General features: G+C 44.8%; 1 protein-coding gene across 4 annotated transcripts in view; it reads right to left on the reverse strand.

Moving 5' to 3' along the window:
* The window catches only part of LOC126256324 (cuticle protein 21-like), a 187,833-nt gene that overhangs the window by 2,906 nt on the left and 167,388 nt on the right, over positions 1-17,539 (reverse strand). For 3 of the 4 annotated variants that reach the window (XM_049955485.1, XM_049955484.1, XM_049955482.1), the window contains exons 2-3: positions 4,267-4,396; positions 1,285-1,767 (exon numbers count right to left, since the gene is read on the reverse strand). In XM_049955485.1, coding sequence (XP_049811442.1) covers positions 1,285-1,767; positions 4,267-4,396 — 613 coding nt within the window. Of the gene's footprint in view, positions 1-1,284; positions 1,768-4,266; positions 4,397-9,000; positions 9,041-17,539 lie in introns of those variants that run through there. The other variant, XM_049955483.1, reaches the window with a different exon arrangement.

Below are 17,539 nucleotides of genomic sequence, written 5' to 3' on the forward strand. Positions count from 1 at the left end.
CAGATACCCAGAACAACGGCCTTGATACGCCTGGGCTTTGAGTCAAACAGAGCTTGGATGGCGTGTACAGGTACAGCTGCCCATGCAGCTTCAACACGATACCACAGTTCATCAAGAGTAGTGACTGGCATATTGTGACGAGCCAGTTGCTCGGCCACCATTGACCAGACGTTTTCAATTGGTGAGAGATCTGGAGAATGTGCTGGCCAGGGCAGCAGTCGAACATTTTCTGTATCCAGAAAGGCCCGTACAGGACCTGCAACACGCGGTCGTGCATTATCCTGCTGAAATGTAGGGTTTCGCAGGGATCGAATGAAGGGTAGGTCCACGGGTCGTAACACATCTGAAATGTAACGTCCACTGTTCAAAGTGCCGTCAATGCGAAGAAGAGGTGACCGAGACGTGTAACCAATGGCACCCCATACCATCACGCCGGGTCATACGCCAGTATGGCGATGACGAATACACGCTTCCAATGTGCGTTCACCGCGATATCGCCAAACACGGATGCGACCATCATGATGCTTTAAACAGAACCTGGATGCATCCGAAAAAATGACGTTTTGCCATTCGTGCACGCAGGTTCGTCGTTGAGTACACCATCGCAGGCGCTCCTGTCTGTGATGCAGCATCAGGGGTAAGTGCAACCATGGTCTCCGAGCTGATAGTCCATGCTGCTGCAAACGGCGTCGAACTGTTCGTGGAGATGGTTGTTGTCTTGCAAACGTCCCCATCTGTTGACTCAGGGATCGAGACGTGGCTGCACGATCCGTTACAGCCATGCGGATAAGATGTCTGTGATACGAGGCTGTTGGGATCCAGCACGGCGTTCCTTATTACCCTCCTGAACCCACAGATTCCATTTTCTGCTAACAGACATTGGATCTAGACCAACGCGAGCAGCAATGTCGCGATACGAGAAACCGCAATCGCGATAGGCTACAATCCGACCTTTATCAAAGTCGGAAACGTGATGGTACGCATTCTCCTCCTTACGCGGGGCATCACAACAACGTTTCACCAGGCAACGCCGGTCAACTGCTGTTTGTGTATGAGAAATCGGTTGGAAACTTTCCTCATGTCAGCAACTTGTAGGTGTCGCCACCGGCGCCAACCTTGTGTGAATGCTCTGAAAAGCTAATCATTTGCATATCACAGCATCTTCTTCCTGTCGGTTAAATTTCGCGTCTGTATCACGTCATCTTCGTGGTGTAGCAATTTTAATGGCCAGTAGTGTATTATAAAGACTGTGGGTATCCTGGTGCAAGCTTCGCTATTACAAACCTGGAAGAGTAGCTCTAGAGGCAGCAGCGGCAGGGGCGACAGCTGCTCCGAGAGAAGAAGGCCCGGCGGGGACTCCGTTCTTGGAGACGACAGCGTTAAAACCGGCTCCAGGGGCGGCAGTGTACTGCACTGTGCGGACGCTGCCGTCGGGCTCGACCAGGCTGTAGCTGCCCTCCACCACGTCGCCGCTGCGGCTCTCCTGCTGCTGCTTGGCGTCGCCGGTCAGGGCGTCGCTGACGCTGTAGCTGAAGCTGTACTGCGGGTTGGGGTCGTAGTAGGCGTCGACGGCTTCGGCAGGGGACGCACCCAGGCGGCCCAGGCCGGCGTAACCGGGAGCGACGCTGGAGTAGCCGGTGGCCTGTCGAGAGTAGGCACCAGCGACGCCAGGGTAGGCGCCTCCTAGGGCCCCACCGAGAAGAGTGGCTGATAGGCCGCCAGCAGGCAGTCTGGCCGCCGCTGCTGCTGTGATGCTACCTGCTGGACCTGTTTGGCAGACAAGGAATTCAGTGACGTGTGCTTCATTGTCATACATAACATTTGCGACCTAAGTTGCTTTCTGTTAATAGTAAGTCAATAAGCAAAGGCCATTTATTTACTGGTTCATGGGTAGATTCCACATAGTCAACAATGGTATACCCTAAGCACACTGTTTTTCTTGTACTGTAGCTGTGTTGGCTTAATGAATACTTCAGTTCGTAATGATTTCAGAGCATTTCATTATGAACACCGAGGAAGGAATCAGCGGAGTGATTAGTTTTCTTTACTGAAGGGACTAAAGCTGTCAAAAATTATTCACAGAAAGCAACTGCAGTATGGAGACAGCTGTCGTAATCAACGAAAAATTTACTAGTGTATAAATTCTTTTAAAAGCAGATGTGTGTCTAAGGTCGTAGGCTTCCACAGCTTCTACGACCGTACCGTACAGCCTCCCCGTCCATAACAGCCTCTTCAAATTGTCCAGTGACGTCTCAGGTATGTGACGTCGGTAGCCGCCAGATAACCGAAAATGACAGTATATAAAGGAAGACATTCACCAGTAAACAGCAATGAACCGCCTTGAAGAGACCGCAGCAAGTCGATAGAAACGCCGTCAGTTCGTTGTTTTAATGGTTACAATGACGTGGCCCAATATCCAAAATTATTTTATCCAAGATTTGTATCTGTCTGCAAGGCATATCCGTTTGGACAGGTAGGCCGCCCACTTTGAAAACAGTGTAGCAGGACATTTCCGCCAGCTGAAACATAGTGCAAGCTGTTAAGTTTTGTGATTGTAATGTTGCAATATTCTCTTTTTTTCTCCACGTCTCTTTTGCTATCGATCAGGTGCTCACTTAAGCAAAATATATTCTGCTGCCAAATCATTTTCATTTGTCTCGAAACAGACAACTCTTGTTATATTGTAATCATCGGACACAAACTGAGGAACGAGCTTGCATTTGTAACTGTCAGAAGCACGAAATAAATGTAAGTAACAAAATATTTACATGATCTAAATCATTTTGAAATCATTATTATGTTTTACAATCTGTTAAAGCAGCCAGCTGAGTGACCCTTAAAGCAATAAAATAAGTGTGGAATGATACAGACAGGAACTGCAAGAAAGCTGAACGAAGGATTTGTAGTGATTGTCATGCCAGAATTCATCTTATTACAAGTGAGTTGAACGCTAGCTGTTGTTCAGCATTTGCAGTCGTCCATCTTTTTTCATTACCTCACAGTTTCATCTCGTCAGGTACCACATCACATGGCGGACAGGTGTTTCGAAATGGTGGAAATGCATTTCAGAAGAAGGAGAAGAATATCTCAGTTGCATCGTAACCATTGATGACAAACGGTTCCATCACTAACAACCGCCCAGTAAGTGGCGGAACATGGCGTGGAAATTTTCACTTTCACCTAGAGTAAAAAGTTCAAAAGCCCATCTTGTGTAGGAAAGTTGTTGATGATTGTGTTTTGGAATACGAGTGCTCCATTGCTGATTCAGTGTCATTATAAATGTGACAGCTGTCGTGAGCTACTGCGACATCTGAAACCCGAAATCGAGACGAAGAGGAGAGAGTCATTTTGAAAAGGTGTAATTTTGCTTTAGGATAATGTCAGCCTCATACAGATGGAAAAACCACTGCATGAAAGATATTGGTTTTGATCTGCTGGAGGGCTCTCCACACAGTTCTAGCTCTAAGTGATTTACTCCTTCTTTGTCCGATGAAGGAGCTCCTGCTTGAAACGAAGTTTTCGTTGGTTGACTAGGACGTAGGGATGATTCAAGAGTGCATGACGCCACAAACCAAGCACATCCGAGAGAGAACAAAGAAGCTTGTTAAGAGAGGGATCAAGTGCATAGAGGCTGCGGTAGGTGTTATTCGCAATGTAGTTTTCCCAATAAAAAGTTTCTTTTACGAAAAATTGCCTTTACTTTCTATCTTGGCCTCATGCTTATCAGCAGAATGTTTTGCAGTGCAATATCAAAAGCAACTGTGCTCTGTCAGCGGCAGCACTTTCTCAGCAATTCTGACGTCAATGATTTGGTATGCAGCCTATTTGGAAGCAAAAATGGGATACTTACCACGCATTGTCAGAAGAAATTACTGTCATGAGTATGAAGAGAGGAGGAGACTGTGTACAATAACAAGACTTGGGCTGCAGTGTAATGGAGTTGACAGACTGATGCCTTACAGCTCGACATAATGCCTAAGATCACGCGCCTTACTACTCTGGTATATAAAAATTGTTCGAGGATAGTAACACACTGGCTCAACATTTGATCCGTATTCAGGAGATTGGCATTTCAAATTCCTGTCCAGCCAATTGGTTAAGGCAAATGTCACTTGGTTGAACTGGAATGGTATGGTCGTCTTCCTCCCCTATCCATTCCCAATCTGAACCTGTGCTCTGTAACGACATCACACCATTGAAGGGCCTTTAAAACCAAACGTTCTCTCTTCGTCGTAGCAAAATGTGCTGAGCTTGAGGGCACGTTACCTGTGAGTCCGAGTCCGGCGTTGTAAGGAAGGCCGCCTCGCAGGGCGGGAGCCGCCGAGTAGGAGACGGCGGGAGAGCCCAGGTAGCCCGCACTGGCCACACCCAGCAGCGCGCATGCGCACAACAGTACCTGCAACACCACAGGCGGGGAATCTTGAACGTCTACCAAAAAAGTTCAGACACGGTCAAACTGCTGAATTCTGTAACATATGAAAATAAGAAGCTCTTGACCTGTCACTGGAATTTTGCTACTTACATGTTTCGTCGACTATTTGAACGATTCTCTTACTGAAAAGTTATGGTACGAGTCAGTTTACAGGATATGTATACATTATTAATATTAAAATTAATGAACACATTATATTTTCAGTCCTACTGATGCAACTGCACTTAAAAGCAAGCCATTTTTCCCTGGCTACCAGTTTTTTAATTTGATGCTGTGCTTAATTACGTGCCATCCTCAAGGAAGAAACAGCCCTCGACATCTATGTTTTTCATACTCACATCTGTGTAAATGTACAAGGTGTTTCTTCATAATCTATTCTGCGCCTTAAAACCGTCTATTTCTGTGCTTCAGGCTAATTCATGTATTAATGCAAGTGGACCGTTTTACATTGCTAGATCGCCGGCCGGAGTGGCCGAGCGGTTCTAGGCGCTGCAGTCTGGAACCGCGCGACCGCTGCGGTTGCAGGTTCGAATCCTGCCTCGGGCATGGATGTGTGTGATGTCCTTAGGTTAGTTAGGCTTAAGTAGTTCTAAGTTCTAGGGGACTGATGACCTCAGAATTTAAGTCCCATAGTGCTCAGAGCCATTTGAACCACTTGAACCTTGCCAGATCGTGTTGGAAATCGACAGAATTATCCTGTATCGACAATCATAGCTAGTTCTTGATAAATATAGATCAGAGCCAAATTTTTTCACGATATTTTATGAATTTGCACAGACAATGGGTGTTATCTTACCGCTGGTATTTCTACTTCATTCCACGTTCATGGAGTCATGAATACTACTATGTCCTTTGTATGCAAGTGCTGACGAGCTTCAATTTGTCGAAGAGGTTCTACTGAAAATGGGAGGGGCTGGAGAAGAGAAAGTATTATCTTCAAATGTGCAAGACATCATTGCAAGAATGAGTGAATTTAGAAGTCGCAGTATTTGAAAGTAGTAACACACACGCGCGAAATAGTAGGTGACCCATGGTAATCCTGGCCGAGAAGAACTTTTCATCACTAGTATTTGACCGAGAAGAAGAGGTCAGATGGTAAGTTTAAATTCTTGATGTCCATACTTTGCGCAGATGATGCGGTTTAAATACCACACTTCTCTGCATTGTCCGATATGGTGAGCTCATGTGACGCTGTTGATAGTTAGGTGAGTATCGCATAGCGGTGTTGTTTGGTGGACCCCTCTGCTGTTCAAGATGAGTAGGCTATGAGCTAACCCCAGATTTCGCTTTCCTTCCTCTGTCCTAATCACATACTAAAAACATGAAACTGCGCTGTATAAACACCGGTTCCAGTCGCGCAGAAGAGAGAGACATAAGACACTTCATATCCTAGGAGCGAACCAGGACCATTCCCTTCTTATCGTCAGTAACATGTGTCAATGATAAAAGTGGAGAACTAATCTCGAGATTTCTGACATTACACATCAATATCTGATTTGAAAGCGAGTTACAAAACTAGGAAATGCAAGGCAGTACGAGCCATTTGAGCGCAGGAGACATCTCTCATGTCAGCTGGGTGAAATACATTATATTCTCGGTAATGTGGAGGTTTACAACATTCAGTAATATCATGTACGTATCCGATAGCATACTGTTTGAAATCTAGTAATGTTATCTCATGTCTTCTAGATAGGATGTAGTCTATTAGAGGCCAGGAAGGGTGCTACCTAGGAGAATCTATAGTTACTTCACTGCATCGTACATTAGACTTCTTAGTGATATCTGTAATATTATTTGCTACTCTAGCAAGAAATTTTTTTAGTGTAAGTAATCTCGGATGTGTCGCAACACCAAGAAAAAAATTAATGCAGAGTAATGAAATTTCAGGTCTACATTTGTCTAGATAGCATATTTAACTGATTAGTATTACAAGACCACAGGTTAGTGTAAGCGCAAGGTAAATGTCGTGTGACTAGAGCCTCCCGTTGGGTAGACCGTTCGCGGGGTGCAAGTCTTTCGATGTGACGCCACTTCGGCGACTTGCGCGTCGATTGAGATGATATGATGCTGATTAGGACAACACAACACCCAGTCCCTGAGCTTAGAAAATCTCCGACTCTGTCGGGAATCGAACCCTGGCCATTAGGATTAACATTCTGTAGCGCTGACCATTCACCTACTGGGGGGCGGACAGCGCAAAGTAAACCATTGCAAGTGTGAAATGCTGGTATAGCAATAACCGGTATAACCGCAAGAGTGTTGAAGCATGCAAAAGTGTACCCATTATGTTGTACAGGTGCCACATGTCAGTTTGTGGGATGGAGTTCCGGCCAACTGCATTTAGTCATGACTGGGCCGGTTAATGCTGGTTGTGGATGACATTGGAATTGTCATCAGATTATGTACCATATGTGCTCGATTAGAGACAGATCTAGTGATCGAACAGGCCACGGCAATATTTCGACATTCTGTAGAGCATGTTCGGTTACTACAGCAGTATGTGGACGAGCGTTATCCTATTGGAAAACACCCCGTGGAATGCTGTTCGCGATTGGCAGAAACAACAAACTGACGTACTGATGACGGCCAGTGTGGCCGAGCGGTTCTAGGCGCTCCAGTCTGGAGCCGCGCGACCGCTACGGTCGCAGGTTCGAATCCTGCCTCTGGCATGGATGTGTTTGATGTCCTTAGGTTAGTTAGGTTTAAGTAGTTCTAAGTTCTAGGGGACTGATGACCTCAGAAGTTAAGTCCCTTAGTGCTCAGAGCCATTTGAACCATTTTTGACGTACTGATATGCAGTCACGGTGTGTGGGATAACCACCAGAAGCCTCCTGCCGTTATACGAAATCTCTCTACAGGCCATACCTCCAGGTGTGGGTCTAGCGTGTCAGTGTGTCTAGCAGTCAGACTGGATGGTTGCAGGCCATTAACTGGCCTCCTTCTTACCAATACACGGCCATCACTGACACCGAAGTTGAGCCAGCTTTCATCAGAAAACACAACAGTCCTCTATCCTGCCCTCCAATGAGCTCTCACTTGACACCGCTGAAGTTACAATTAGCGGTGGTTTGGAGTCAGTGGATTGCACGCTACAGGGCGTCTGGCTCGGAGCTGTCCTTTAAGAAACTGATTTGTAACAGTTTGTTGTGTCGCTGTGGTTCCAACTGCTGCTCAGATTGTTTCTGCAGATGCAGTACGTTGCGCAAGAGCCAAAGGCTGAACACGATTGTCTCCCCTTCCGGTGATGTCATGTGGCCGTCCGGAGCGCGGTCTGCTTGCTATTGTACATTCTCGCGCTCACCGCTGCCAGAAATCACGTACAGTGCCTACATTCCTGCTAAGGCTTTTTGCAGTATCGCTATAGCAGAAGGACCTTCCAGTTTCTCTTAGGCTTATTACCAGACACTTTTCAAACTCAGTGAGGTATTTTTAATTGTCTCTTGGTCGCCTTAAAGGCGTTTTTGACTAAAATCAACCCACGATGCCCTCTGTCAAAGATAACTAAGGTTCATGGCCGTTACAGCATGTATTAAAAGCAAACCTGGTCTGTATCCTCATAGTGGCGCTCCTAGTACCACTCATGTGCGACTGGTGCGAAATTTGAATATAAAATATAGAATATAGAAACACGCCTACCAGCTATTGTTTATGTCGCATAATTCCTTCTTGGTGCTGCGACCTCTTTTCCGCATTTCATTTAGACCAGTAGAAGCTTATTTTCTAAAATCGCACTTTAACCGCTTTTTAAGGAGATGAGGAAACTAAGTCATAGCTAGCTCCTAATGAACAAATAAGTGCAGCAGACTCACTAAAATCTAAAACAGGCGCTGAACATCCATAGGCATCGATGCACACCTGTCATACTGCCTCTCAATTTTACGTTCGTATGACCTCTCCCACGTCTCCACAGGAAGTGTTTCATCGGCCTAGACCCTTTGTGGATAGTTTGGATCCGCGGAGAGTGGAAGAGCCAGTTTAACCTTGGACGTCGTCCCATGAGAGTGCAGAGCGAGATAGTGCTTTGGTTATGGCAATGGACATATGTATATTATCGAGGAACGGAATTCAAAGTCCCATCTATCCACTCAAATTTCCATTTTATGTGGTTGCTCTAAATAAATTAAGTCGAATGGTGCGATAGTTCCTTCGACAGGGACAGGACCAATTTGCATCCATAGTAGTGTTCACTTAGAAGGAAGGAAGGAAGGAAACAATTAGAGTTATTTGCGTCACCAGAGACAGAGCGTGTACGGTAGACTGAGGAAGCATGGGGAAGGGAATAGGCGGTGTTCTGAGCAAAGCAATCATCCTGGCATTTTCCATAAGCGATTTAAGAAAACGACAGAAAACCCAAATCTAAATCTCTATTGGGTTTAAACCTCTCTCCTCCCAAATGCGAGCTACCTTGTTCGGTTTCTCTAATTCTAGTTTTAGCTATGTTTCTGATAACATCTTCGTCGGCTGAACTACAGACATTAGACCGTAACGTTCATCGTTTTGCTTCCCATCGCTCTGTGACACCTTATGTCTGCATGTACAGTCAAAAGTTTTGCACCCCGTCACCTCACCTGATGAGCCATGGCAGCTGGTTGATTTGGTCAGACGACTGGTGTCTGCAACGGCCTGCTGCTGTTATATAGTGACGCAGCGTCCTTCACCTCTTCCAGTCCCCGCTGGACATCGCTGACGGGCAGGTCGAGCCGCGGTGACGCAATACATGGCAGGTGGAATCTGGTTTCGCCGCATCTGCCACGCCTCGAAACTTCTCGCAAAGCCCAGGGGCCGGTCTCGTTCTTCTCGTCTGCAGCCTTTGGAAGGGGAGGCGAACTTGAGAGTTCACTACGATACTGAAAGTTAGGAGAGTAGTGTTCCTCATGGCTATTACGCAGATGGTAGTCATAGGTTTAACTCAATTATGGGCACGTCATGCAATACTGTATCGCCCCACACAGATATACGTACACTGGTTGGACAAAAATGTGGAAAAATCAAAAACACAGTACATTCCCATACCTAATACGCCCTGGGAAAATCTTTGGCATTTAAAACAGCTTCTAGTGGTCTCTAAGTGGATAAATGCGGGTCTTGTATGGTTTTCAAGGGCATCTTACACCATCCTTTCTGCAAAATAAAGGCAGGTTCAAGAAACGATGATGGAAGTGGAAAGCGACCACGCCCGCTTCTGTGCAGAGGAGACCAAAATGGTTCAAATGGCTCTGAGCACTATGGGACTTAACATCTATGGTCATCAGTCCCCTAGAACTTAGAACTACTTAAACCTAACTAACCTAAGGACATCACACACATCCATGCCCGAGGCAGGATTCGAACCTGCGACCGTAGCAGTCGCGCAGCTCCGGACTGAGCGCCTAGATCCGCTAGACCACCGCGGCCGGCAGAGGAGACCACTAAGGCTCAATAATACTGAGATCTTTCATCATCCACGTGCTCGCAAAACCAGTCCTTAGCGATGCAATTTGTGTGAACAAGTACCTTTCCTCTTGAAACACAGCATCACCATTGTGGAACAGACATCATCGTACGATGCGATGGGCCTGAGCGGCCAGAATGGTCACTTAGTCGTAATGCGAAGTTGCGAAGAATCATGGTGTCCACGGACTACCACGATAAGGCTGCCCAAATCATCACCGAACCCCCGCCATGTTTCACTCTTGGGTCATAAACTCGGTCACAACGTTGGAAATAGTTTGAAATAAGACTCATCCGACCAAATGACATTCTTCCATTGCTCCAAAGTCCATCGTTTATGTTTCTGGTACCACATTTTCCTGTTACAGACTTTTGTATCTCTGATTAGTGGTATCTCGCCTCGCAATTTACTGCTTCTGGTGATCCCTTCGTGTCGTTTTGGTGCTGAGAGTGTTTGCAAGCTCTACGTTTTTTTATGCGGTGACTTCTGTAGCTGTTATCCTACTGTTTTCCATCGCAATCCTCTTGAATAACCGATCGTCACGATCACTCACTTTCGTCCACGTCGTCTCTTAGCGAATGCTGTTTTCCTGCAATCCTAGTTTGCGATATAAATATTTGATGAGGTGCCCCTTGAAATATCAAACTTTTCGGCTGCCTTGGTTACGATTAGCACCAACACTTTCTCCACGTTCGAATTCACTTAGCTACAACTGGCCAGACTGGCTCTTGAAACGTATTGAGGACATCTTACATGTGCCATTCTTGGTCAAAGACAACAGTGCAAGCTGCAGGCATGACTAACATCTGCATCTACGTTCAAGCATTTGTTTCTCGCGGCGTTTCCAGCCCCTGTCAATAGATGTACAGTAGCTGTGGAAGGCATGCATTCTTTTAAACCCAGGCAGGCTACTTACATTATGAAGAAACAAAGAGCAATGTGACAGAATTTTAGAAACTTATGGACTTCGAAAAAAGCTGTGCCATCGAAAGATAACGTTTACATTGTAACCTGAGGACACAAATACCTGCCCAGTCGTGCCTCGTACATGTGTTCCTGCCGTAAAACATTTCTTAAAGTACGTGATTCTTTCACGAGAAGGCCATGTTTGTGGGTCAGCTTCAGTCTTGTCTCTCTGAGGTAGCGCTTCGTCTGTAAGTACCTAACATCGACAAAAGGTAGGAACTTTAAACTCCATTGTTTGTGCTAATTTGGATTGTAAGATGGAAGAATAGTAGAAATAACGATGGTTTGTTTATGGGGAGATCATACTGGGTTCTAGGAAAAGCTTTCTCCCTGACCCAGTAGCTCAGATACCCATTCTGGTATCCGTGTCACGATAGTGCGGATCTTTTTTCAAAAGGCGTTGTAGATTTAAAAAATCTATGAAAAGGAAGGTTCCAGTTTAACGCCCCGTCGATCAGATGTTACTAGACACTCCGTAAAGGACGGTGGAGCTATATGGGTGGACTCTTCCTGGAGTGATTTCAGAAGACTACACAATGGACGAGAGAGTAATTTAATCCTTCTCTCGAACGTGTCCAGCGTTTTATCCACTATGAGTGGAGTTCCAACAAGGGTTGGAAAAAGAAAAACCTAATACCTGGAAAAGTTTCATAATTTTGGGTGAAAGCACATTCATTAATTGTATGGCTGTACTAAGCAATTTTAGTTTCTAGTGCGACTTCACAATATATATACCACGATTCTTTTACTGTCGTTCTCACGGAGTCATTACTGACGGTCGTTTTTCTATGCCAAATGGCTATGCTGCATTTACTCGTGTCAGAGAAAGTTCATTTACATCCTGTTTATACTGACACAAAATTCAAGTGTTTCTTTCCTTCATTCTGGATGATCCAGTGACCCACATACTACTGATATATGTTGTATTTCAGAGATTGGTAGTGTTGTTCCACATTAAAATTGAACATGGTGAAATGTAGCACCTCGTAACGTATTAACCACGCGGCTTTCAACTAGAATATCCCGTTAATGTTTGACTTGGGTACAACATGAATTCTATGACTTTTACAGTTACATTAACTAGGACCATGAGCAAAATTATGCTCTGAACAACATATGTTAATAACACACTTTATTTAGATTGTATGGCTTTATTATTATTATTATTATTATTTTGTGACAGTTTCGCTGCATCCAAGAACGCAGTGCCCTCTTTGTTCCTGTGAAAAAGTATATCTATTCGCTTAGCAGACTTGTATGTACCTGTCACGTAAACTATTTTTTTTTCATTGTAGGGATTAATCTCTACCTTGAATTACAAAAATTAATATCAGATTTATACCGTTATAATGTAATTCAATAAAATTCGTATTTTTATGTCAAGACTCACTCTCTATGTAGGGATATTTGAAAAAGTGTCTGTAACCTGTAAACTAGTAGCAAAAAAGAAAGTAACCGTTATTTCAAAAAATTATATAGCGAGGTGTATATATATAATTCATTTGTCTAGGTAACGTATTTAAGTGATTTTAAGTGATTTACACTGCAAGATCACAGGCTAATGTAAGCACGAGGTAAGCCATTGCAAGTATGAAATGCTGTTATATTAATAACCGGTGTAGCTTCCAGACTGTTGAATACAAGCACGCAATCGTGTATGCATTGTGTTGTGCATGTGTAAGTTTCCGGTACTTAGTTACGGCATGCAGCACTTGGTCGGTCAACACAGGGTCGGTTGTTGCTGGTTTTGTATGACGCTGGAGTTGCCGTCCCGTCATGTTCCACATGTGCTCGATAGGAGACAGATAAGGTGATCGAGCAGGCCAAGGTAACATATCGATACTCTGTAGAGCATGTTGGGTTGCAACAATGGTATGTAGACGAGCGTTATCCTGCTGGAAAACACCCCCCTTGGATGCTGTTCATGAACGGCAGCACAACGCGTTAAATCACCGGACTGACGTTCAGATCTGCAGTCAGGGCGCTTGAAATAACCACGAGAGTGGTCCTGCTGTCATATGAAATCGTACCCGAGACCAAATTCCAGGTGTAGGTCTAGTGTGTCTAACACGCAGACAGGTTGTAGAAAGCACGATACACGCTTACACGCTGCAGGGCGCCTGACTCGGAGCTGTCCTTGAAGTAACCGTTTTGTAACAGTTCGTTGTGTCACTATTGTGCAAAGTGCTGCTCAAATTGATGCTGCAGATGCAGTTCTATGCGCCAGATCCATAGGCCGAACGCAATGGTATTCCCTCTTGGTAGTGCAACGTGGCCGTCTCTAGCCTGTTCTTCTTGCGACCGTACATTCTTCTGAGCACCTCTGTTGGCAAGCATATACAGTAGCCCTGCCAAGTCTGTCTACAATATCGCAGATGGAAAAATCCAGTTTCTCTCAGCTTTATTACACGAACGCGTTCAAATTTCAGTGAGGTGTCTTGATCGCCTTAAAGGCATTCTTCGTTGATAACTCACCTCGTCCAGCCTCAAAGGCAACTAACGGTAACGACCGTTAGGGTGGTTTTAAAGCAAACCTGATTTGCATCCTGATAGTGCCGCTGCTAGCACCACTCATATGCGACTGGCGCAAGATTTGAATAGACATCATTTTTCAGGTATAGAAACACCCCTCCCAACTTTCCTTTATGTCACACAACTCCTATTTGGTGTTGCGAAGGTTTTTTTTTTTTTTTTTGCATTTTTGAGAACGTTTCTAATGGAGAACCCAGTGCTTTCAAATGAATAAAAATAGTCTCGACCGCAAAACACCTTTATTTTGCGATAATTCCTTTCAGTCAATTTTTTACCATCTTCAGACCTCACACTAAGATGGTAGGCGGTGGCTGTAAACTGAGCAGGCGTTACGCTTCCACGGACGTCATCAGCTGTTGGCGTTCGTGGAGGCTTAACACCTGCTCCATTCACCACCACCACCTATTATCTTGGTATGAGGACTGAAGATGGTCAAAAACTGACTGAAACCGATTACCACAAAATAAAGATTATTTACGGTCGATATGTTTTTATTCATTGTTCCAGAAATGTTGCTACGGTGAAGTTCGAGAGGTTGTAGAGGGTGTATTGACGTACAAATTGAGCACAGGAAGCAGTGTCCGGAAACGACATACGACGACACTATGGGGCGTCGAAGCTATAGGCGCCGGCGTCTGCCATTAGGCCACCGCTTCGGCAGCAAACGCGACTTTGTACGCTGACGGACAGCAGGCGGAACGTCTCGCAATGCTGTTTGTTATTCAGCGATCGCGACTCTTTGCCACGATCGCCAGTGGAGAAGATGGGGCTAGCTGCTACGTAGAAATGCCTTGTCTCCTACGAATGCGATGCTCTGTTGCCTCGGTGGATGACAGTTTCGGACACGGCTTTCCATCAGCACATTATTATTATTCTTAACCCGCCTAAAATTCAAAAATGGCTCTAAGCACTATGGGACTTAACATCTGAGGTCATCAGTCCCCTAGACTTAGAACTACTTAAACCTAACTAAACTAAGAACATCATAGACATCCATGCCCGAGGTAGGATTCGAACCTGCGACCGTAGCAGCAGCGCTGTTCCGGACTGATGCGTCTAGAACCGCTCGACCACAGCGGCTGGCCCGCCTAAAGTCTCCAACGCTTTTCTGTACAGAGAAAAAAAATAAACTGCAGATGGAAACCTGTGACTGAGAATGTCATCCACCAAGGTAACAGAGCATCGCATTCATAGGGGATAGGGCCTGTCTACGCAACAGCTTGCTCCACGTTCTCCACTGCCGGTTTGCGAGACTTTCCGCCTATGGCTCGTCAGCGTGTAAAATCACATTTGCTGCCGAAGGGGTGTCCAAGTGGCCGACTCTGGCGCCTATAACTTCGACTACGATGTTTCTGGACTCGGGGTCCTGTCCTCGATTTGTTTCTCAAGAGGCCTTCTAAAACGCCTTGAAATCTGACGCACCATTCCTGGGACACCGTGTATATACCGGGCATCCATTCTAAGATTCGTCAGGTGCATTTTCTCTAGTGTTTCGGCAGATATTTGCAATTTCGTTCTTGCAATGTGTAGCTGGATCAGTCCAAACAAACACTTCTAATTACGTCTTTCATATAACACCCAGTGTCACGTCGTTTGCTTTACTTTTCAAACTAAATGAGTTTTAAAGCGGTACTTACTATCATCATGGACTTTTTTTTATTCCACGTGGGAAGTTGGAGTTGAAATTATTGGCGATAGACTTGTAGGATCTTACATACTACCAAATAGGTTCACTGGTTTAATGTAACTTTATTTCCTATCAGATGACTTGCCTGTCCTGTCAGAGGAGGTACCATTCCAGCATCATGGAGTACCAGCCCATTTTCTGTGAAATATCCAACAACACCTCACACAGACATTTGTTGGGCAATGGACTGGTCTAGGAAGAACAGTACATCACATATGCAAGAAAGTATCAGTCCTCTGTAATGGCACTCCCCGACACTATTCACATTTAAAATGACAGCATGTATAGTACCTTAAGATCCTCTAGAAATCCAAAGAGGATGAAGCGATTCTATTGTTGTCAGGTTATGAAAAATATTGTCGACAATTTATACATGGCAACTGATGGTCTATGGAGAAAAAAAAACACACACACTCACACACACACACACACACACACACACACACACTATCTCGTATGTGGGTACGTGATTGGAGACCAAATAACGGTACGGTGCAACTGTTCGACTCTAAAAGTAAGTAAGATAGACGGTGTGGTAAGTCCATCAAAGAAAATGAAAAAAAACTTTTTGGTTGACTATGAAACAGTTCCGTCGGTTGAGAAGGTCACGAACATTTTTCTGCGCTACAAAATCAGTTTGTAGAGCATGGTTACGTGATCACTGGTGGGTCTTGTGATGGCCTATTCATAAATTCGTATTTATTCCCGGGCTGAGCGATACCCAAAGGCCTCACATGTCAGTTCATAGTTTTGTTGATTTCGATCTTTTAAAACTTAACGGATTACCAACAACTCATCGTAAATACGTAGGTACTCCGTATGATAACTTCTGTTATCATTATTATTGAGTTAGTGGAAAGCTCGTTATTAGAAGACGGCATCATAATTTGCTCAATAGGAGTTGAAGTTCAAGGAAGGTATTGAGCCGTGGCTGTCTTGCGTCATGCCCAGTTTTTTTATCATTGGTTGCAGTCCAATGGTGTCTTATTTCTTCTTCGGTTACTGCCATAACGTTGCTGTCTTCTCTTCGTGAGTGGCAGCAGCAGCGTCTATCCATACTAGTACTGCTGTACTAACTTTGGTGTGGCGGATATATTTTCCGGGTGTGCTTTGTGTGGCAGTCGGTCGGTAGGGGCAGAGCAGTGAGGAAGTCTCCATGGTGGATAGTCAGGCTGGAGCCGCTGGCGGCGAGCACGCGTCGTTTGAGTTGTGAGGCGCTTCTTGCGAGGGTTACGAAATTGGTCGCCCACCGATCCTGCACACTAAAGTTGAGTGCTCACTTGACCTACTATCAAGCCTCAACTGCTATCACATCTCTTCGTTTGATTCTGGGAGATTCCCGCGAGCAACAACTTGTGTGCATTGAAGTCGGGTAGAATTGCAGCCGTCTTCCTGTGTGGTGTTTAACTTAATTCGTTCCTTCATTAACGAAGTGTACCAGCGGTATCTTCTGCTTTGTGGCCGTTGATGTTCCGGTTACCTGCCCTGGTCGTTGACGTTGTTTTCGGCTGTGTATTTTCCTGGTTGTGTTGATGTTGTCAAGCAGGACGTGTAGTTCGACAGCTGAGGTGTTGTTGGTAGTTTTGGGCGTTTCTTCTGACTTGGCTGGATTGGACACCAGTATCCAGAACGTTGTGCTATTGACATCTTGTTGTTGTTTTGCTGATCGGGTGGAGCAGAACTGATCTTGTTGGTTGGTTTGTCCGCTGGCTTTCGGTTGGGTTGCCTTCCGATTAAGAGGTTGTCGGTGTGGCTGAATGTCTCACCTAAACGTGCGTTACTGTTGCCTTCCCGGGCCGACCCTTGGAACCTTCTGAGCGCCGCTCCTTGTGTTTTACATAGTGATATCCTTTTTAGTCTTAAGTACTCTGTGTGGCCTTCAGCCAAGTTTTAGCTCATTAAAATTGCAAGGCTTTTCTTCTTAGGCCTTAAGCAATAAAAAAAAAATTGTTTCTTATTTGGGTTGTGGCCTTCAGCCGAGTTTCAGCCTTTCAAAATTAAAATTGAAAATTGCTTGTGCCTAGGCTCTAAGCCATAAATTTGTTTCAAGTTGGTATGTGGCCTTCAGCCGAGTTTTCAGCTTTTTCAAATCAAAAGTTGAAAAATTTTGTTATGCCTTAAGCCGTAAGTAATATTTTCTAGATTGTATGTGGCCTTCAGCCGAGTTTTCCCGCTTAAATTAAAAATTGGAAATTTCTTTGTCAAGGTTTTAAGCCGTGAGATTGTTTGCGTTTCGTTAGATGGCCTTCAGCCGTGTTTTATGTGAAGCATTTTAGGATAAAGCCTTTAGCCTATTTCAGTTGAAATTTAGAAGCTCTCCCATCTAGGCCTTAAGCAGTAAAATTGTTTTCTGCATGGTGTGTGGCCTTCAGCCGAGTTTTAATCTCTCTTAAATTAAAAAATCAAAATCCTTGTCTTGCCCTTAAGTCATAAGATTGTTATTCTTTAGTATGAGGCCTTCAGCCGAATTTTACACGAAATAGTTTAATAT

Source organism: Schistocerca nitens, chromosome 1, assembly GCF_023898315.1.
Source record: "Schistocerca nitens isolate TAMUIC-IGC-003100 chromosome 1, iqSchNite1.1, whole genome shotgun sequence".
Classification (NCBI taxonomy): Eukaryota; Metazoa; Arthropoda; class Insecta; order Orthoptera; family Acrididae; genus Schistocerca; species Schistocerca nitens.